This window comes from Copidosoma floridanum, unplaced genomic scaffold (genome assembly GCF_036245765.1).
Source record: "Copidosoma floridanum isolate Cflo_tuat_1 unplaced genomic scaffold, Cflo_Japanese_pri ptg000034l, whole genome shotgun sequence".
NCBI classification, from domain to species: domain Eukaryota; kingdom Metazoa; phylum Arthropoda; class Insecta; order Hymenoptera; family Encyrtidae; genus Copidosoma; species Copidosoma floridanum.
Window position 1 is genome coordinate 3,935,678 of NW_028321911.1, and position 23,336 is coordinate 3,959,013.

Genomic DNA, 23,336 nt, shown 5'->3' on the forward strand with positions numbered 1-23,336 from the left:
TAGTAAGTGAGATCAACGCTTATCATTTACCATTCAAAAAATAGACAAATACTTCACTCCCACCAACGACTCAAATAATAATTCACAAAGAAACGCAACGTTCGATAAAGAAAAACACAAGGAAGCACCGGGGATCTTCTTCAAAGCCAAACCACTGCGCACTAAGAAACTCAACACTTAAATAAAATAGCCCTCCTTTGTTACCAGTCGCCGACTCAGGAGCACCACTTTGTTGAATGAATTAAGCAACCAGGGAGATTTTCTGTCCTGAGTCTGAACTCATCAACAAGTTGATGAGAAGACGATGCCAGCAGACAAAGAGATTACTTACTATTTTTCGATCGTGCAGCAGTGTGTAGTGATGCTGTTTGCTTCTTTTGGAGAGTTCTGGCAGCAAACAAGAAGTACTGGCTGTCCCACACGGGTATCTCGTTGATCCCTGTGTCGTCCCCTTGGGCTTACCGATTGCAACTGCCTACCCGAGCTCTCTTTAGCGAGCTCCTCTCCAGCGAGGCCCCACTCCCGGACCTCTATCAAACGCCGCCGTCATGATGCGCGTTCCTTACCAACTCAATTCTCGCGCATTCCCCATGCTAAATTGTCCCCAAACGCTCTCGTGCACACACACACCACACACATAAGGCACCCCTATGTGCGTACTCTCAGTACCAACCATGTAGAGTGAGATAACTTTACAAAAAAGATCATTGTTTTCGCGTTACTCACACTATTGGCCTTAATTCCAAAACTCTTTCCAACATTAAATATGCCGATACTTCTACCGTTATGTATGCAGTCATGGTTTTGAGCAATCCTGGCAATCCAAAGAAATACGATGTTGGTAATTACAGTAATGTAGAAGGTGTCAAAACTGTGAAGGCCACAAATCTCACGTAATAATATTTTCGTTTCAAAGAACTTTTTTAAAAGTTTGGTTAAATAAGGGTTTTTCTTAAGATTTTTTACGCACGTTCCCAAAACATTATTAAAACTTCAGTAAGAATAATAAAAAACTTTTGGTAAACTAACAGTTTTTACTTTATTATTACTTTTATTACTTTTTTTTTGTTTTAATGAAATTTGCATTTGTTTGAGTAAACTTTTAAATAAGTTTAAAAATACCTTTAAAAAACTTTGTTATAAGTTTTTTAAGCTCTTATTAAAAAAAAAAAAAAAAATGAAGAATGAGGATATTATGGCTAGTCTATTTTCGAATAACAATTTTATAGTTACATTACATTGATGACGACATATCACTGTAATTTTAATTTTAAACTGACTCATGTGTTTATCAACATATTCAAATAGTTACAGTTAATTTCTAACTTTTTTACGTACAATTCTAGTTTATTATTATTAAATCTTATAGTACTATACAACTTTTTATCAACTTTGTTATAATAACATACATTGATAATGTTTTCTACTTCCACAAGAATAATATGATTTGTTGATATGCAACTCAAAGTAAAAGGTTAATGATTACGTAGTTCGCTACAATAAAAAGCTTTTTCAACAACAAATTTTCTTATTACAGCACAACTCTGACAGTTCTTTCAACAATTTTCACAATATATACCACATAGGCATTTACAGGTTAGTATGAAATAATTTATTTATTTAAAGTGAATATTGTTGTTTAATTCGTACTGGACACAAAAAGAGCTTTTTTTATCCATAGCGTATAGGGCTTCTTGATAGCAAATTCCATGCTTCCAAAGTCTGCTCAATAAGTGACACTTTAATCCATCAAATTCAATGTTATTTATATTGAGTAAATTAAAAACATCTTTTGCTTCAGGTCTTACTCCCGTCATTTTTCCAACAACGAAAATATTTTCATCAATCATTTTTAATTTACGCCTTTAAGTACCTCGGTTTTCTATTTTTATACAAAAATTTAAAGCATCACTCTTAGTCTTTAATTTGATAACCTTAATAATTTTCTCCTCAAGTCTTTAAATTTAAAACACTATTTATCAAATTAAAAATTTGATGTTCAGATTTTTTTGACCCATAAGCAAATTTTTTTAAAACGCCGTTGAAATTTTTAAACGAAAAGCAAGACATGAGCCAAAGGGGCCCAAATTTTTGAACTTCATCAGCCAAGTATAGCAATAAGTGAACGTTGCATGTCATGTAGATTTCTCATACAACGTTTTAAATTGCTTTATAAATTCTGTCAAGGCAATACCCACTTTATTAATCATTTGCAGACTAATACTTGAGAAACTTAAAAGTGAAATGCCGTAAACAAACAACGTGTAATGATTGAAGTATTCAAATTTTATAATATTCTCTAAGACAGGCAAACAATAAGCTTGTAAGAACATCTTTAACTCTAAAGGTTTCTTATATGCAAACTCTGAAGTTTTTCTCGGGATTCTTAGTACAAATGATGGCATTTTAAACATTGTTATTTTTTCGTTGACAATACTTTAGAAGGCAAATAGAGATGATGGATGGGTGCAATTTTCTTCAGTAAACCACAAAGACAATAATATTCTCGTCACTTCTTGATAGACACAGTGCATCGCATCGGTCGCAGTTGATTTCACTTACTTTTGAAGGAATAAACTGCAATTTGATGGACCTTTTACGCCAAAAACAATTTTTTCGGTCTTGTGAGCTTGTCTTGCTAAATTTTTTGTTTCCTCTGTACTTCTTTATTCAAAATTTTGAATGAAGGGATACGTTTAAACATTGTGTACTCTCTCTGCTTTTATTTTACAATATTGACATCCATATTTTCCATTAAATTGTATCATACTGAAAAATAAGGCTTTCACTGGTAAGTCGCAAGTACCACTTATTACCATTCCTCTCACTAAAACTTTGTTTTTAGAGTTTGGTAATTCAAAATGCATGTCTTTGTACAACTGTTTAAAATCATCATGAAATATTGACGTAAATAATCTTTGAGATGACTTTTTCTTACCGATCCATATTCCCGCAACAATCATATTTTCCTTTCTTATTCTTAAGTTATAAGGCAACTCGCTGATCATAATAAAATGGCCATATACTTAATTTTGACGACTTAAAAATCGGTATTCCATCACTATTCCAAGTAAAAGTAAAGTTGTTTGGATTTTGTGTAAACACGCCTGACAGAGATTTGTAGATCGATTCATTATATATATCTTCATAGTTGAAAGTACTTTTTCTTGTCTTGTAAATCTATGTGTCAAATCGTCATAGAACTTTTCTCTTTTAAACATAAACTCTTACTGACTTATTATTAGAATTTCTAAAAAACGATTTGTATTTTCTTCATCGTTACACTTAGGACAAAATTCAGAGTTCTGCTCTAACTGTAAAAAATAGCTTGCACAGTAATAATGGCGTTTTAGGGGATATCCTATGCTTGAAAAAATTTTTTTTAATGTATAAACTGTTTTTACGCACTTATTCGGTTGTATACAGTGCATCGCAATTAAATACAATACACTGACTAAAAGTGTGCTTCTAACGTTGAAAGAAATAGCAAATGTAAAAATAGGTATTATACTTTCTGCGACAGTTATTAGAGCACCGTTGTAAATTGGCTTGTTGGCTTCATCGAATTCATCACTTCTACCATCGTCGTCTGAATAGTCACTACCACTACCTGATGAATCACCTGAACTACTACTTCCTTTAGTAGATTTATCTTCAGTATCTACTTTATTAGATTCGTCTTCGTAAGAATTCTCTTTCGTACAACTGTCAGATTGACTTAGTTGATGAGTTACATTATCATTTAAATTAAAAATTGTATTATATAACATCAGAGAGTCTTCATTGTTTATTGCAATTCGCGGTGTATCTGTAACTTTGCAATTTATTGTTATCATAATTTTTTTATTTTTAATAATAATTTAGATTTCACATAAAAAGATTTTCTCAAATTTTATGTCAATGAAAAATTTTTAAGAAAGAAAAAAAAATAGATAAAAAGAGAGAGACAAAGAGCAAGAAAGATAGTAACGTTAATTTTAAAAATTCAGAATGTATGTGCATGAACGTCAAAGTTTTTTTAATAATTACTTGGAATATTAACGTCACAAGAACCATCCTCGCATTGAATGCTCGCGTCTTTCTACATTTGGTCTATTTGACTACATTCAGTGCTTTCTTCACTGCTAGTCCAGTTTTCTGTAAATTAAATGCACAAGTTAATACTATCTTAAAAAGCAAAACATACAAAAAGTTATATCATTGCAAATGAATTAACAATTTAATCCCACCACTTGAAGACTCATTGTTGAAAGAAATGAGGCTGAGAAAATAAATACTTTATAATATCTTCTATAACAGACTTAAATTGATTAATATTGATACTCTGTATATTACACAAGGCATCTATCCTCAGCAACAGTTATCTATACACTGAATATACGTATTGTCTTCGAGCATGTATCAATCACAGAACTCAAGAGCTTCTACACATGCTCAATGCCTTAGCATCCCTGCGTCATGCGCGTAATATTAAATTTACTTATATTCTAACATACATCCTTATATTAAAGATTTTGTTACGTTAAAAATTTTTACTAACCATGTTTTTATTTCAAATCAATTCAAAATCCTTTCTGAACTTAACAAATTCAACTCTCCCTAATTGCTTAGTAAAAATGTCTGCTTGATTACTCTCTGAGTTCACTTTAACTATATAAATTATACCGTTTGAACAATTCTCGTTTATAAAATAAAAGTGTATTTGGATATATTTACAGTTTTTCGTATGATTACCAAATTCAGCAATACAAATCGCATCAGAGTTATCTTAAAAAATATTTATTGGTTGATTAAAAATAATTCAGAAATTATTTAATATTTCTCTTATCCGTGAGATTTCGCTTACGCTTTTAGACAACGCCACATACTCAGCTTCTGTCGAAGATTTTGTTACACTTATTTGTTTCTTAGATTTCTAATATATAACATTATTAAACAGCTTCATTACGTAACCAGTAGATAATTTTCTATCAACTGCATCACCTGCCTAGTCTGCATCCACAGAACAAGTCAAGATATTTACTTTTAAATTTCTTTCATACGTTAACTTAATATCTTTTGTTAACTACAAGTTTTTTAAAATTCGTATTGCATATTCCTAATGAGTTTGATTTGAACTGTTTTGAAATCTACTTAAATAGTTCACGCTATAACTGATATCTGGTCTTGTTCCTGAGCTTATACATAAAAGTGCTCCTATCAAATCTCTTAAGTTTTTAAATTCAGATGCTGACCGTACAGGCTTACATTTTAAGTTCTGCTACATTGGAGCTTAATATCATTTTGCATTTATTACATCATACTTTTCTGCGAAAGATTCCATATATCTTTCCTAATCTAATGTCATTGTACCACTTTTACGATCGTTATCAATATTTATACCAAGATTTGTATTAACATCACCTATGTCTTTCATCTTAAATTAATTTGTTAATACCCTTTTAGTTTCGTTACAATTATTTTGACTTTAACTACATGTTAATAAATGATCCACAACGATAATTATATAAATTGAATCGTATCCATCGTGTATATAATACAAACAATAATTATTCTCGCTTCTTTTCAAATTTAAACTTTTTAAATATGTATCCAGACACTTATGCCACGCTCAAGGGCTTTCTCTTGAACCATACAATGCTTTTTTTAAAATGCATACTCTGCCTATTCCATCATAATAACCTTCTGGTTGCTTAACATACACTTTAGATTTTACATTTCCACTCAAAAAAGCTGATTCCACATCCATTTGATTTATAATTAGATTATTTTGTAAATAACAAGCCAATAAAATTTTAAGGGTTTGTGTTTCTTCTACAGGTGAATACATGTCGTCTATTTTTTTTTGTTGAAAACCTTTTACAACTAATCTAGCTTTATATCTCTTGTGTGATTTCTTCGTATACACCCATTTTTAATAAATAATTTTCTTTTTTTCTGGTTTATCTACTAATTTATAAAACTTTGTTTTAATAATGCAATTTATTTTCTTGTCCACAGCTTCTTTTCAAGTTACACAATCTTCATCGCTTACTTCTTTATTATAATTTTGTGAAGTGTTTGCACTCACATGACTTACCTAAATACATGTTGCATACTTTTCTCTTTTATAACTTTCTGGTTCCTTACACGTTCTACTAGACCTTCTTATTGTACTATTATTTTTATTTGTAGTTCCATTGATCTTGACAGTTTCAATATTTTCATAATAACCAAATTATTATCGCTACTATCATTATTATGATTTTCTTTACTGTAAAAATTATCATTTTCTTCACCATTAAAACCTACTAATTTGTTATCCTCCTTTATAATATCACCATGCCTATCAATAATAATTTTATTATTATTAAATATTCAATAACCGACACTTTAATACTCTACTAATTTTCCCACATCTGCCTTTTTATCCCGTTTATTAATTCGTTTAACTTCTGGCACTCTTACAAATATTTTACTTCCATACAATCGAATATTATTTAAGTTTGGCTTAACTTCCATCATAACTTGATATATAGTTTGCCTTCCAAAAGTATTCGCTAAGGTTCTGTTTTTTAAGTAAACTGCCGTTTTTACTACTTCTGGCCAAAATTTTTTATTTAATTTTTTATCAAATTTTGCGTCAGATAATAGACACCTTGCTGTATCCATTACTTATTAATTATATCTTTTTGCAGTTCCATTAAACTCATGCACATATGGGGGCACTGATCTATTATTATAGCTTCATGCTTTGCAAATTGAGAAATACTTTTGTTTAGGAATTCTTTTCCATTATCGCATCTCAACTTTCTTACTCTTTTCCCTGTCAAGTTTTCTAATTTGTTTATATAATCTACTAAGCAATCATAATTTTTATTCTTTAACTTCGTTATGTACGCTTTAGAAGTTTTACTGTAATCATCAAAAATAATTAAAAAATGTTTATCTCCATTATAACTATCTCTATGAGACCCATTCAAATCCATTTGTAAGATTTCTAAGACACCATTTGCTCTACGATCATCGTAATGAAATTTGATTTTATGCATTTTATTTTGAATACAAGTGCCACATTTCAAATAATTATTCTCTAAATTATTTGGCAGACCTTTAACTAACTTCTTAACACAAAATATTTAAATAATCAAAATTAACATGGCCTAGCATTCTATGACATTTTTTTTTTTGGACTCCTATTACATGTTTTATCGTATGCCAGTTTTTTATCTACTATGCTGAGAATCTCGTACATATCATTCATTTTATATGCTGTTATGAGTAATTCATTCTTTTTATTAAATATTTTTGCAGTATCATTTTTCATAGTAATTTTATTATAATTTTTTATTTTACCAACACTCATCAGATTTTTATTTATTTTTTCAACATAGTAAACGTATTTCATATGAACTTTTTTAATCGTATCCTTTAGTTTGAAATAATAGAGTTTTGTTTTCTAGTTTTTGTAGCTTTTAAAGTTTTTCAATTGCCTATTCTAACATTGACTGGATTTTGTAGATCTATATATTCGAGAAAATGATTTAAGTTATTAATAATTTGATCAGTACAACCACTATCCAAAATTCATTTAATTTCATAACTCAAATTATTTGCATCGTAATTGGCAAGATTTTAATTCTTATTTATACTCACATTGTTATCTTAAATTAAACAAAATCAGTCTTTGTTAAAACTATGATTTTCGCTATCACTTCTACCATAATTTTGATAATGTTGTTGCCAATGTTGATTCTGCAACTGTTTATATCCACGACTACCACGCTGTGCTCTGCCGCGGCCTCTGTTATTTTTTTGAAAGTTTTGCTGCTGTTGATTGCCAAACTGATCTTGTCTGCCTCCTTTCTGTTGATTACTTTTTTCTCTGTTTACATTTGAAACACCAGTTCACGATCCTCTTGATGTGTTTCGTCGTTGATGATAGATGTCATTATAACATTAATTTTGAAAATGTTACTGGTTTACCACACTTATAATATATGTTTTTTTTTTTCCTGTGAACACACTTTAATTTTTACTATTATATTTAATTATATTTATTTTTTTATGTTTGATATCTTATCTCGTACATTTTGATTTTGTTTTTAACATACTAGGGGGCTGCGCCCTCTGCACGCTTTGCGCGCCAACCCTCAAAATTTAATCAAACATTTATTTTTCGTATTTTTAAGGAAAAATACGATGATAACATCTTTGTCGTAACACGCAATATTGTAATATTTATCAACTTACAAATTATAATGACTTTTCACTGATTTCTTAAAATCTCATTTCCAAATCTACCCGCGTTTAATCAGTCTCAGCCAATCACGCGACGAATAAACAGGCTTTATCACGTGACCCATTGTTTTTTAAAGATAGGATTTAACTGTTTGTTCCTCTTCTTCCAAAACGTCTATTAAATCACCAATATGTTTCAATGCGGAAGGAAAGGTAATGTTCTTAGTAAATACATAACCTTTTTTTTCTTATTAACCGTTGCTTTAGCATTTTTTTTACCAATTATTATCTTTCTAAGTTCTCTAAAAAAGTTACTAGATTTTTCAAAATCACTTAATTTGATTATCATCCACTTTATTTCTCGCACATATTTCCAATGCTGTTGATTTTCTTAAGTAAAACTTATCAAATTTTTTATTAATATCATACGAGTTTGTTTTCTCATGTATTAATTCAAATTGATCTACCGTTAATGCACTACATATGTAATTCATCGCTTTCAAATCTTTTTCTTTCCAAGCTGATTCTGTTTCGTTTTGAGTTCTTGTTTTTTAATTAATGACATCTTTACATTTTCTTAACCTTAAAGACATTGATGTTCTCTTTTTCCACTAAGTATAATTATTACCGTCAGAAATTGGTAACATTAATTGAAGATCTTCCTCCTTCTCGATTTTTTTTTCGCTTTCGGCTATTTTTAATATACATAGCACGTTTTTCAAAAATAAAAAAAAACTCTTTCTCACTTAGTCTTTGTCTAACTTTTTTAACTTATAGGTTACACTGTTTATCACTTCTAGGATTTTCTTGTTGTCTACCTATTAAGTTCATTGTTTTCTTTGTATATTTTTCATTTACCTATACTTGAACATCGCATTTACACTTCTTTTTACTAAATTCGTGATGAACTTCCTCTCATAAAGCTTTTGAATCCTTTTGCATCTCAATAAATTTTCTACTAAAATACATGTGGAACATATCCTGGCACACATCTTACACTAATCTTTTTTAAAATTCACATATTTTTTATCCATTTTTGATTTTCACTTTCACTGAGAAGTGATTGTCATGTGCCTCCGAAGAGATGCGTCGAAAATCAAAAAACAAGAACGAAACAGGCAACTCAAACCACGGTCTACTACCAAGTTAAAAATAAATGAGCCTGGGACGATAAATATTTTCTAACATCTGCTATAATAGACTTGAATTTATTATTATTAATGATCCACGTATTACATGAGACATTTTTCCTTAGCAACGGTTATCTATGCACTGAATATACGTATCGTCATCAAACATGTATCAATCACAGAACTAGAGAGCTTCTACGCATGCTCAATGCCTTAGCATCCCAGCGTCGCGCGCGTCATTTCAAATTTACTTATATTCTAACACTCATCAGAGCTACTTTTTGTGAAATCATTTTCAGCATCCGATTTCTTCTTTTAACTTTCTTAAGAATCGATATTTTCCACTGGCAGAGAAGTCACGAATGCAACGTTTACATTTCATGTTTGCAGATCCTTCAAGAAAACAATGAATTTAATATACACATAACAGAAAATCAATGCAAAAGCTTTTAATTATTTGCGTATCATCGAGATAAAACTGTTTAAGAGAATAAAATTTTACTTTGAAGAATAGTTGGGTGAGCTTCCATCTTAAATCATAGCAAGCAGAGCTCTCCAAGTTTAGTCGTTTAGTCATCTTGGATCGGAGGGAATAACCTTCCAAAAAATCGAAAATCAGCCGCGCCAAGAAGGTACTGACAGCCAAACGCTCGGTGTGACTGATTTCACGATTTGCGATGTTATTTTCTCTTAAACGAGAGATCCATTCAAGAAAGCTCAGACGGTAGTGATTTTAGATGGAGGCTCACCCAACTATTTCCCAGTGAAGATGTGCGATGTTTCGATGTACGTAACACGTGACATGCAGCACGCAAATACAAAACTTTTTGAGGTAGTACAAGCGCAGCTGAGACTTCATCCAGAGAAAAAAATGTTCGCACTTTTTTCTGTTGTATCCTTCAGATTGTATTTGTTAGGCTATGGCAGGTGATTAGAGACATAAAAAGTCTCATGCCATGAATTTTTCACTACTACCATTCACAACGTGAGCTTTGATTCATTCAACTTTTTGGCGCCTTCGGTAAAATTCAAGTGTGCAAACCTGTTTAATACTGTTGATGCTTAAAAAAGTTTTGTTGCGCATCCGTGGGTTGATTATTCGATGATTGCATTTCAGAATCTTTCGCTAAAAAGATGCATAAATTTTAGCGAAGCGGACAAACTGGGGCTATTGTTGAGACAAGTCCGGTTACAGCAAACTTTGAATGAAGAATATCGTTTCTTCATAAAAATGCGTTTGGCACATGCGTTGTTTTTACAATACACTTCGTCGCCTTTAACACATAGGTGAGGGCTTGTTTTTGTTTTCGTGATTTATATATAGCTATAATTTTTTATTGTGTATTGATAAAGCAACAGGCATTTATTATTTGACTTTCTTCAATAGCAATAAATGTGAAACTTACGCGAATTAAAAAATACGTTAAATAAATAGTGCTTAGTTGTGTGGAAAGAGACAAGGCAGATAAGTACTGTAATCACAGAAGACGTATGAAAAGAAAAAGCTAAATGGGGGGATTCGCGGTATCGTTGTCAAGTATTAAAAGAAAGCTGGAAGTAAAATAAAAATATAACCTTAAAAGTTAGTAGAAAATCAAGACATTTATTATACGTGTGTTGCACATCACGGTATTACTGCTAATGCGCTAGTATTTCATAGGCACTAATGCGATCTTTCCCTCTCATGGGATTGAATGAACATCTGCATTGCGTTTTAAGTTTTCTGCTTCTTTAAATGACCACTATCTTCATAAATCTGCATGAAAAGGAAATTTACGAGTCTAATCGTCTAACGTTTGAAGGTTACCTGGCTTTAAATGCATGCAGCCTACCTTACGGCCAGCCTAACGAACATCCCGTTTGCGGAGAAAAAGCCGCAGTTGCTGAAACGCATCAAAAATAGCTAAGTTTTGCACGTGGTGGCTGTTTCATGCTACCATAAAAACACAAGAAGCACCGCGCTTCAAACCCCTCAAATTTCTCCCCCGTGATTATCGTAATCAATAACTCTTACTCTTCCTAAATGGAAGCTGGAGCTGTACAAAGAATCTTGTCCTGAAAATTCTAAAAAAATGAACCAAGTTTTAATGATTGACATACTAGGTACTAAAAAATTAAAAAAAATATCATCAACTGGTAGAAACAACCAAGGAAAAGTACCAACTGATGTTTATGACGGTGTTTTCGGTAATTACTTCATTTCTTAAAAGCCACGTTGAATAAAATTACATGTTAAACATTAAATTATATAAACTTTTTGAGTTTGCTACGTCAAACACCAAAAAAAGATATTGTCTAAAACAACACCATTATAGAGAATATTTAACAGTATCTTGTGCACAATTAAGAAATCCTAAAGCAACTAATATGAAAACAAAAATCAAAGAAAAGAAATGTAACGAGATAAGAGATCGAAGAGTCAAACAAAATAAATTAAATTAAAATAATTCGAAAAAAGAAACTAGTCAGAGTAAAAGTAAGGAACTTGAAAAGAAGCAGTCGATAAAAATAAAAGTTATGTGGAGCAAGAGAATAAAGAGCAAGACGTGATCAGCGATATAGAAACTAAAGAGATAGAATGAATAAGGCAAAGGAATGAATTAAAATTAAAATATCCAGAAGAATTAGAAATGATGGATAAAAAAATAGAAAATAATATGACAAGAAAAAACAATGATGATGCTTTGAAGAGAAAATACACTGATAAAATTACTGCTAATTAAAAAAGAAAAAAATAATCTTAAAACATATACTAAGTGTTAATATATTTGTTTTATTTAAGGTTTATGTATCATCGAAACGACAATATTTTGGTAATATTGCGTACCTTGTTAATGATATTTACCTTAATATGTTTGTTTTATGTTAAAAGTGAATTAGTGATACGAAATTCTGTTTGTACTTAAGTGCACTCAAGAGGTGTAATACAGAAATGTATTACAATTATTCAAATGTTGTAAAAAAGACCGTTAATTTGAAATTAAAAACATATAGTTACTGCTTGAGAATTAAAAAAAAATTTGTTAGTACACCATAAAAAATATGTATGTATATATATATATATAAATTTTTTTTAAATGAAACTTTCAATAACAAATAACAAAGTTTTTCCAAAGTATTTTCAAATTTATTAAAAAGTTTACTAAAACTAACACAAATCAAAATAAAAGAAAATGTAATAAGAATAATCTCTCAGTTTACTAAAAATTTTTTGTTAGTTTTACTGAAGTTTCAAAAATGTTTTGGGATCGTGCGTGGAAGATCTTTAAAAAAACTTTTATTTAACCAAACCTTTAAAAAAGTTTTTCAAAACGAAAATATTATTACGTAGTTTACAGTTCTAAAAACGCAGGAAAGCGAAAAGGACAAAGGAATTGATAAAAGTGGAAGTGGAAGCAAAAGAGAAAGTAAAAGGGATAGTTGGAGTTGTAGTTATCATGACAAAAGCAGCTGAGTTCTACGACCGCTGAATCAAGCCGATTTGAGTAATGTTGGCAGAGAATTAAGCCTATTAGAAGTGGCTCATTCACGTATAACATCGACATTAAAGCAAAGGAGCCTGTTAAAAAAACGGACAAAAATAACAATGTATAGGACTAGGGAGAGAAAAGTTAAGACCATATTTTACTAAGGACGAGGCTAATAAACTGGTGTTCTGTACAAATCTTCCTGGGCTTATTGATAGTTTGAAGAAAAATTTTTGCACGCCAGAAAACTAGCATCTATTTATAGATTCTTCCATTCAAAGTTTAAAAGCTATTGTTTGAATAATTCTTTATTAGGACGTCGAGTAAATACAAGATCAGCAGATCAGCCGTAACCGATAATTTAGAGTAGGCAGATCGACGTGGAGGTCCGGTTCGAGAGTCCCCAGCGAAGCAGGAGGTCGAGGCGTGCACACACGTTGGTTTCACTCGTGAGCTCAGTTCGCTCGCGCCAGCAGAGAGCAAGCGAGCAGCAGCTCCCTCTTCTTTGAGCAGAAAGAGGGTGAGGGGAGGGCATGGGCGCGCAAGACAAATCTTGCACAACCCACCCGCCTCGTTCCGTGAACGATCTCAGTCTCCGCCCGCCGTACCTGGGTCAGAATCGGCCACAGGGTCTTTGGAGGCGGGCGGGTTGTGCAAGATTTGTCTTGCGCGCCCATGCCCTCCCCTCACCCTCTTTCTGCTCAAAGAAGAGGGAGCTGCTGCTCACTTGCTCTCTGCTGGCGCGAGCGAACTGAGCTCACGAGTGGAACCAACGTGTGTGCACGCCTCGACCTCCTGCTTCGCTGGGGACTCTCGAACCAGACCTCCACGTCGATCTGCCTACTCTAAATTATCGGTTACGGCTGATCTGCCGATCTTGTATTTACTCGACGTCCTAATAAAGAATAATTCAAACAGCTATTTTGCTTTACAAGACCAACGTTCTAGCTCCTGTACCTGAAGCTTACTCAACGTCTTTAAAAAAATTGTGCGGGAACATGATCATTCTTCTGCAAAAATAGAAACATTAAGATGATCAGTAGAAGTGATGTTGATATTTTTGCAATGATACGTATTATTCTTGGAATGCAAGGTAGGTATGTAAAATTCCCATGCTTCCTATGTTTTTTTGATAGCAGAGATCGTTTGAATTGCTTCAAAAAAAATTCTCCTACAGGAGATTTTCTAAAGTCAGGATCTAAATATATATAGTAAAACCTCCCATGGTAAGTGAAAAAAAAATTCATAATTTCTCTACCCCACTTAAAACTAGGCCTAATGAAGCAATTTGTCAAGACTTTTGACAAAGACGGTGATTATCTTAAATATATTAAAAAGATGCCTAGGCTAAGTTACACAAAGCTAGAAGCAGTAGGTGTTTCTGATGGTCCTTTAATTAAGGCATGATTCAAAGATGAGAATTTTTTGAAGCAGATGACAGATGTAGAGAAAGCCGCATGGAAAACTTTTTTCAAGATTTTACGCAATTTTTTAGAGAACCATATGAAAATATTGACTTAAGTAAGTGATATGGTTGGAAACTACAGAATCTTAGGCTGTAACATGTGTGTACAACTTCATTCTTAAGTTTTCCATATTGATTAGTTTTCAGAAAGGTTTGGAGATGTTTGTAAAGGAGAAAGTAAGTCATGTCATCAAGACCTTATGTCTTTATGAGGAATCAGATAATAGAAACCTCATCCGCGTTAACTGGGCAGATCTTTTGAAGAAAACTAAGTGCATTACCATAAACAAACAAAATATAAAAACTGAATCATTTTTTAAACTGCGGTTTTTGTAGTATGTGAGTAGCAAGGGGACTGAATTCCAAAAAAAATCCCGAAAAGTGAGAGGCAAGTGTATTCACTGTAAATAAGCAGCCCAAAGGGACAAAAAGCCTGTTACGTTAACGTTTTTTTTCCTTGGTATAGCAGAGTGTAAGCAGTGGCATATTAGAAATGAGGGCATTTTTAATTATATCGGAGTATAAGGTAATGCGTAAGTAAAATTAAAATAAATTTATTTCTACGGAATAAATCTTTAATTTAACGATTTGAGCGATAAAAAGCTTTAGTAAAAATGAAACTCGAGAATAAAAACAGATGCTAGAGTACTAATAAATGTGATTTAACATCATGGACGTGCTTAATAAGTTGAAAAATGAGCCTAAAGATGGTGAGGCTAAACAACCCTAAGATTTAAATTAAAAACTGTCAAAAACATACAGCAAGGGTTGCAAGGGTAAATTAATTATTTATTTACTTTTTATTGTAGTTACGTTAAATAAGGCACGTTTTTTAAGGTTTGCTACAAAACCATTACATTATAAGTTTATCTTAATTTGAAAATCGAATATATCATCGTTAATAACATATTGTAACATAGGTAAGACATTATGGTCAACTTGTTTCTGGATTTATTTGACTACAATTTTATTATTCTTGGTTCAAATATTTACATAGGTTAGGTCTTACAGCTAATTTTTTGTTTTCTTAAAGTTTTGTCATGTTTAGCTAGTTTTTTAAAGTTATAAAACAACTTGGAGGTAAAGAGTCAATTTAGATGCTGGATTCATTCTCTGCGCTGTGGATTTCATGTATGCACATAAGTCAAGTATCATAGGTAAGGTTTTTATTTTATTTTTTAAGTTCCGTCATTTTCAGCATGTCTTTTGAGGATGAAAAATCAACTAGACACGATGGGTTAGTTAGAATGTCTGATTAAGTTTTAGCAAGGTTGAATATATGTAGTTACATAGGTCAGGTGTCATAGGTAATTTTTCCGTTTTTGTTGTATAACTACGTTATTTATTAATAAACAATTTGAACAATAAATGCTTTAAGCTGTATGATTGTTTTACAAAAAAACTCATTAAAATTTTAACCTGTAAAAGACCAAACACTTCCTGTGATATCTTAATACTGCCACCCTCTAAATAGATCTTCTCAGTTTTTCTGGTAAAACTTCATCCATTTCTTATAAAGAATATTTTATGTTCTATCTATTTGCCACTCTTACCCTTCATATAAAAAAATTATTGTTATATGAAGAACGTTAGTAAATTTTCATACTTAACTGAGAATAATATCTTAATTAAAAATGTTATGGAGATTCAGAGGTAATAATAAAATACAGAGATCACAATGACATAGAGTTTTCCAGATAGTCTAGAATACCTAGAACGTACATAAATTTTTCAAATATTAGTTATTGATCATTTTAAATAGAATTATACAAATAAAAATAACGTGGTTAGATTTAAAATGGGCTCTTATAGGCTGTTAACTCAGTTTTGATGCTTACAAAGACAAAAATTTTTGAAAAATGAAAACATGTTATAAAACCTATTTACAAAGTAATTGTTGTTTAATAATTTAGAAGAAAAGCTTTGAGGCATGTTATAGTGAACTCTAAATAATGCCGACGTCAAACGTAAGTCGAATATTGAGATTGTTGAGTGCAAGAATCGGTGTGTGGTAAAGTGGACATAGCTGCGTGGGCAGGGGGGACTCTATCTTCTTCACCCCTTTGAGTAATATTTCTGAACCTCCTTAAGTAGAACTCTAATTTTAAAAGTAAATGGTATAAGGGTCATATTTTGGCGGTGCAAGGAAAAATTAATATACGCATCTGAAGGAAAAAGCATGGCATCACCTTATCGGTCAACTAACATCCGAGAAAGCATTTTATACTATTTTTCTTCATGCTATTTTTAAAATAAACATCAATTTTATCGGATGTGTTACATAGAAGTCTATGAAGTCTATAGGCATATAAAAAGGTAAGAGTTAATGACAGTTTCTTTTTTTTTTTTTGTATAAATTTTAACGTAAAATTTAAAAATACAGATATTCAAATAGTCCGATGTCTTACTGGCTATTTTACGGAAAAAAAGAGTTCAATTACATTATCGACAATCCAAAGAATAACTTAAGTCTTCATTTGGTAAAATTAAGTGAGAAGTAAAATAAATTACAATAAATCTGTTGTGTCATAAAAAATGTATGATTTCACTTTTTTTTGAGAGTTTATGCATAAATGAAATAATTAAAATATGTCATAACTTTTCTATCAGCAATAAGTTGCATTGTTATAAATGTATGATACAACTAAAATTATATTAAGTAAAAATCTTTGATAACTTCACATTACACATGTTAGTTTTGTACTCTACACATCTTGAGCTAAATTCTTTCACTCAACATAATAAATGTATTTAATTAGGTTCGAAAATATTCAAGGTGATACTCTATAAAAAAATATAAAAACTATTCAACTGAAGTAAGACGTAATTAGGAAAGCCATGATCCATTATTCATTGATAAAATTCTCATACCTGTAAGATAAATCATAATTGCCGTTTAATCAACCCATTACAACAACAAAAAACTAAACCAAAATTATAATTTTATTTGGTATGTTTTTGTTTAACTGAAAATCAAAAAAATGTTTTAAAAATAACGGGAGCAAAGTTATAAAATTTATTATATTGATTGCCTTGTATAATCAGAAAAAACTCATCTTACAAAAACAACAATTAACCTTACTAATTGTAACCAGGAACAAATTTGGTGTAATTATATAGTTTTATTAAAAAAGAAAGATTAAACAATATTTTATTATTTAGATGTGCACTTTTTCTTTCTGCACTTACGTCATCTTTTAATAAAAATTGGAATTACACCTGAGCATTATTATTTGTCATGACATAAAATACATCTTTAAATCCACTGAGAATCATTTACATATTTAGAATGTAAGATAGCAAAGTACGAACACTGTTAGAAAAATTGTAAGGCCTTCAATATACTGATTATACCATTTCTTTACCTTTTTAAGTAATTGACACTTCTGCAAAGATTAACGATTGATATAAGCATAAAATATTATTCTTGCGTCATAAGGTTGATAAGGTAAAATTAACCTCATGAGTTAAAATAAGTTCTTACGAGTCAGATACTGACGACAATTATTATAGTCCTTATCCTGTAAATATTTTATAAATTGTAATAAAATTTCTGCATTATAAGCATTCTTAGTCAGAAAAAATGTTTTACGAAGTTGATCACTGGATTATACTCATGATATAAAGTGGTTTATTATTTTTTGTTTACAGCCAAAAAATCTTATGTATGCTTAATTAAAAGAAATACGGTAAAGCTTTATTACATACACTGATGACGTAACATCAGAGATAAGTAGGGAGATTGCCAGTGCCTAAGTTAAAGAGTGTGCCGATGTTTCGGCGCTGATTTGAGCGCCAATCCATAGTGGCCAGCAGAGGAACCATGCACACGTTTTCTATTGGCTGGCGGCTTGTAGGCTCAGCTCGCGGGGAGACCTGAGGGGAGATGAGTGAGAGAGACATGAGAATCTAAATGTGTGCATCGATGACGGAGAGAGGAGAAGCTAAACCTATATGTATATGCATACAACGGGCTATATATCTATAGCTATAGTTTTAAACTGCTCATACGGAAAAAAGCTGCGCGTAATACTTTTCTTGCTTTTCCTCCCTGAAAGAAAGATAAGCTTTTTAAATGCAGTTGATCATTCGTTCAACCATAAAATTAAAAACATAATTGTCAGGTTAGTAACAATTTTTTTTTCACTTTTCCAAAAATGACAAGCTCAACGCAACTAACATAGTATTTTGCTTTATTAATGAACGAGCGCCTTTATCCCAATAATCCAGTGCACTCAATTGTTTTTCACTTTTATGATAAGTAAAATTAAGGTAAATGTCCCTATTCATGAAACGTGTCTCTATTTATGGAGCATAAAAATTCATGTATTTGGTATACAACTAACTTGATAAAAAAATTGTTGTAGTTGTATATTTAATGTATCTTTATGAATTCGCAAGAAAAATTTTATTTTACATACAACAAATTAAAAATTTTAAAGATAATTCCAAAAATAGGGACAAAGTCGTACATAACCCTTCTTTTGAACTGTACGTATTATAGCGCCAAACTTCAACGAGAAATTTTTATATTTCTAGTAAAGAAATAAACGATATGATTATTTTTCTTAAATAAAATAGTGTTATGCAAGTAAAAAAGCTTTAATTGTCTTAAAATATTATGATCAATTTACGTTTTTTAAAAAGTTTCATAAATAGGGACATTATATGAAACAATAAGTACAACGTTTCATAATTACGTACATTTTGGTCTTATGCTCTTTTTATAAAATAAAGTATTTTAACAACTGAGAACCATATTTCAAAATTAAAATTATAATGGTAAATTTATAGCGCACCAGCTTATACCAAAATTTCTACTGTTAAAGCTTACAGTTGAGAAAAAAAAATTGAAGATTTACCTTATTGAATAATAAATAAATGCATTCATCACAACGACAAGGTACGCTCAAATATTTTTTGTACTAAGTAATATTACTTACTCATACACTAAACACCTTTACCCGAATGCCCCATTGCACTGATATCTTTATTTGTGAATTTATATTTTTTCACCATTAATACATAGCTTAACAGCAACTATACGATAAAGCTTACATTAAATCTCAAGCTTCGAAACTTTAAGATAAACATATGTAACTTTTAGTCATCCCATAAACCAAGCTTTGTTAGCTCAGAAGGCTAGAGCAGGAGGGTGAAATTTAGCTTCGCGGCTCCAAATTCTAATCTCACTCGGTGCAAATTTTTTTTTTCTCATTATTACAACAATACTTTCAATGTTTCTTACGTATTTTTTTTTACCAGTGACCAAAGAAATTTTTTTTAATTACTTTTCATGAAGAAGTAACTATCAAAAAAGAAAGTCAATACAGCTTTGTTTGTGGTAATACCTGTTATAGGTAATCATAAAAAAATACACATTCTCTCTGTAGTTTTTCCGGGCTGGAGAGCAGCACACTAAACACACACACATTACGCGCGCGCATTTTTTTTTTTATTTTTTATTTTTATTTTTCAATTTGTTGAGTAATCAACGAATTTATTGAAAATACTACATCAAGACAAATTTAATAATAAAAAGTAGTGATTAAGTTCTACAACGCATTAATAAATACTGCGAATTTTTGTAACTGTTATTATTTATTGTAATAATAAGTGATATTCCTTTTGTTGATTCCTGTCTTGGTTTTCACAGACACCACTCGGACGACGCCCTCGCTCCCAAGATAAACCTCCATGACTACTTCCAACGGCCATTGGTTATAATCTCTATTCTTATCGCTGATTGCTACGACTGCTCCCACCTTGACTTCTCCCTTGCTCTCAAGCCATTTCTGTTGTTTTTGCAATTCGCTGAGGTACTCTGTATGCCAACATTTCCAAAAATCCTGCCTTGCTTTGACAATAAATTTCCATGCTGGAAGACGATTATCTGGAATAGAAGTCATGTCATGATCAGGTAACATAGTTAGTAGTCGGTCAATAAAGAAATACGCAGGAGTCAGTGCGGCACGGTCGTTTGGATCTGCTGACATACAACTAATCGGGTGAGAATTCAAAATCGACTCTACTTCTATTTATAAGGTATTAAGTTGTTTGAAGGTTAGTAACTGCTGTCCTATAACTCGTTTAAAATGGTGTTAAAACGATTTGACGGCTGCTTCCTAAATACCCCCAAAGTGAGGTGAAAGAGGTGGGTTAAAGTGCCAGACAATGTTACGCTGTTGGGTGTATCCGCTAAGTGCATCGCGAAAGGGTTCTGACTGAATCAAGGCGTAAACCTTACTCAACTGATTATTCGCACCTACAAAGTTTGTTCCATTATCCAAATATACGTGGGATGGAATTCCCCAGCGGCTTACGAATCTTTTGAACGCACCTAGAAATCCTTTGGTAGTCTGATTGCTCGCTATCTCAATGTGGACTGCCTTTGTGTTTATGCAAATGAAAATGCAACCATAAGCCCGCAGAATAACACGATTTCTAAACTGTTTTTCCTTGATGTTGATAGGGCCAAAATAGTCTATTTCTACGTGTTCGAAGACAGCAGATTGTTCTACTCTCGGTCGGTGTAAATCGCTCATTTTTTCCTGAAAGGCTACTGGACGATGTTTTACGCATGTGACGCAATGCCACACAATTCTCCTAACTCGATTTTTTCTATCTAACAGCCAAAATTTCTGACGAATTCTATACAACGTGCTCTGGATTCCTGCATACAATAACGACTGGCGAGTTTAGCGTATAATGAGATCCGTTACATGGAGATAAGAGGGCAGCAACATTGGATATTTCTGTTTATCAGAAATTGGCGCGTTGTGAAGCCTGCCACCTACACGAAGTAAACCGTTGGGATCAATAAAGGGGTTGAACGCTGCTAGTTTCATATTTTTTGTAGAACCGGTTTTTATTAATCTGCGTAATTTCCTTTTCAAACTGCTCATATTGGATCAATTATTATAATCTCCATTCTGCTCTGGATCTCTCAGCCACCTCGAGGGATCCATGGTTTTGATCAGCTGAAAAACGCCAACGCAAACAATACGCAAGTGAATTAAGTAGCGATTGATAGGATGAAAAGCGCCTTGAACTTAATGGGTCCTGACTTAATGGATCCTGTGACGAGGGGTTGGGCCAAGGGACCTTTGATGGCAGAACTTCATTAGCAGTGAGTGCAAGACAGGTTGGAGTCTTTAGTCCTGGAAGTTCGACGTTGGAATTTCACGCAGATTTGGGCCAATTTTTCTCTGATTGGTACAGCCATTTCATCCCTGAACTCCATGTATTATTCTGAATGAACTCGGCTGGAACTTGATCTCTAGAAAGAACATCCGCGAAATTGTATTTGTTGGAGACATGACGCCATTCGACGATACTCGACAACTCTTTAATTTCTACGACACGGTTCCCTTCAAAAACCTTAAGGGCTTGTGGAGGCTTTTTAATCTACTGCAAAACGATCTCTGAATCGGACCAAAACACGACCTTGTGGAATGAAACTTCAAACGATTCCCGAAACTCCCTAAAAAATCTCACTAGCGTTAAAGCGCCACACAACTCAAGCCAGAGAATGGTGGTTTGCTTGACTAGAGCTACCCGAGACCTGGCGAACCCTAAGCGGACGAGGACCTGGTTGGTTTTATTTATTGATCTTAAGTATATGCAAGCACCATATCCTCGCTTGCTTGCGGCCCGAAATCCGTGCACCTCAATCGCTAATGCGCCGGGTAAAATAAGATGTCTAGGGAACGATACTTCCTCTAATCGATCTAGTTGCTCTACGAATAAATACCACCTGGTGTGTAGTTCTTGTGGCACTGATTCATCCCACCCTACTTTTGCCTTCCAACAATCCTGCATTATGACCTTGGCTGCGAATACGACTGGCCCTAAAAGCCCTAGGGGATCGAAAATCTTTGCGATTTCAGATAGAATGACTCATTTTGTGACAGTTTGGGTCGTTTACATTCGTTTAACTACATATGAAAAACAATCTAATTGGGAGTCCCAAGACATACCTAAGGTTTGAACTATCGGATCCCCCTTTGTTAAGCTATCCATTTTAAAGACCCTCCCCTCCAAATCGTCAAGTGCATGAGCCTGATTAGAAGCTCATTTTCTAATAGGAAACTCCCCGGTAGCTAACAGTTGAATTAACTCGTCACGAATCTGCAAAACCTCCTGTAAAGAATTTTCCCCAGTAATTAGATCATATACATAAGAATCCCGCTTCAAGATAACACTAGCCCTAGGGAAATTTGCCTTTTCATCCTCGGCTAACTGATTAATCATCCTAATAGCTAGAAAGGGAGCGGACGACACTCTAAAGTTCACTGTGTTCAGCTCGTTAGTCCTAATTCTACCCTGATATACCCATAGAATTCGTTGGTAGGGCCGGTCCCGGGGATCTACTAAAATCTGTCTATACATTTTTTCTATGTCTGCAGTAACAACCTAAGTATGAGTGCGAAACCTGAGGAGGTGGTTGAAGAGTTTTGGTTGAATTGTAGGCCCCACCATGAGCATGTCATTCAGTGAAAGATTTTTATCGGTCTTGGAAGATGCATTGAAGACTACTCGGGTCTTCGTTGTGGTACTAGATGGTTTGACAACGTAGTGATGGGGCATACAATATCCCCCGGCACCCTTATCTTCTATCAGTGTCATGTGATTTGAGTCTATATATTCCTGCATAACCTTTGTATATTCTACTTCGAGGTTAGGATTACCATTAAATCGATGTCTCATAGCTTGCAATAGCCGGAAGGCTTAGGTTGAGAATCCCCTCATTCTGGACTTGGTGATTTAAAAGGCAACCTAACGATATACCTACCACTATCATCACGTCTAGTATTCCGTACATAATGATTTTCGCACGCGCTTTGTTCCGTGGTAAAAGCTGACTGAGTACCAAATTTCTCCAATTCCTAAAACTTCGCAAGCTGTTAGTTCAATTCTACCAAATAACATGTAGCAATGCCCTCTGGATTTGGATTAATGCCTCCTACTATTACCCTCCCTAGCTGAATTTTTTGTAAATACAAATCGCAATTATTTCTTGACAGATGAAGTTGCCTACTAGATAGAAACGAG

At 32.7% G+C, this 23,336-nt stretch overlaps 1 protein-coding gene across 1 annotated transcript; it reads right to left on the bottom strand.

Moving 5' to 3' along the window:
- Positions 1-20,407: 20,407 nt before the first annotated feature.
- LOC149373253 (uncharacterized) lies at positions 20,408-20,827 on the bottom strand. The gene has a single exon (XM_089597570.1). The coding sequence runs from the start codon at positions 20,825-20,827 to the stop codon at positions 20,408-20,410; it is 420 nt and encodes a 139-aa protein (XP_089453696.1).
- Positions 20,828-23,336: the final 2,509 nt, after the last annotated feature.

Coding starts and splice junctions, on each gene's coding strand:
- LOC149373253 (XM_089597570.1), bottom strand. CDS start 20,827: ATGAGCGATTTACACCGACCGAGAGTAGAACAATCTGCTGTCTTCGAA.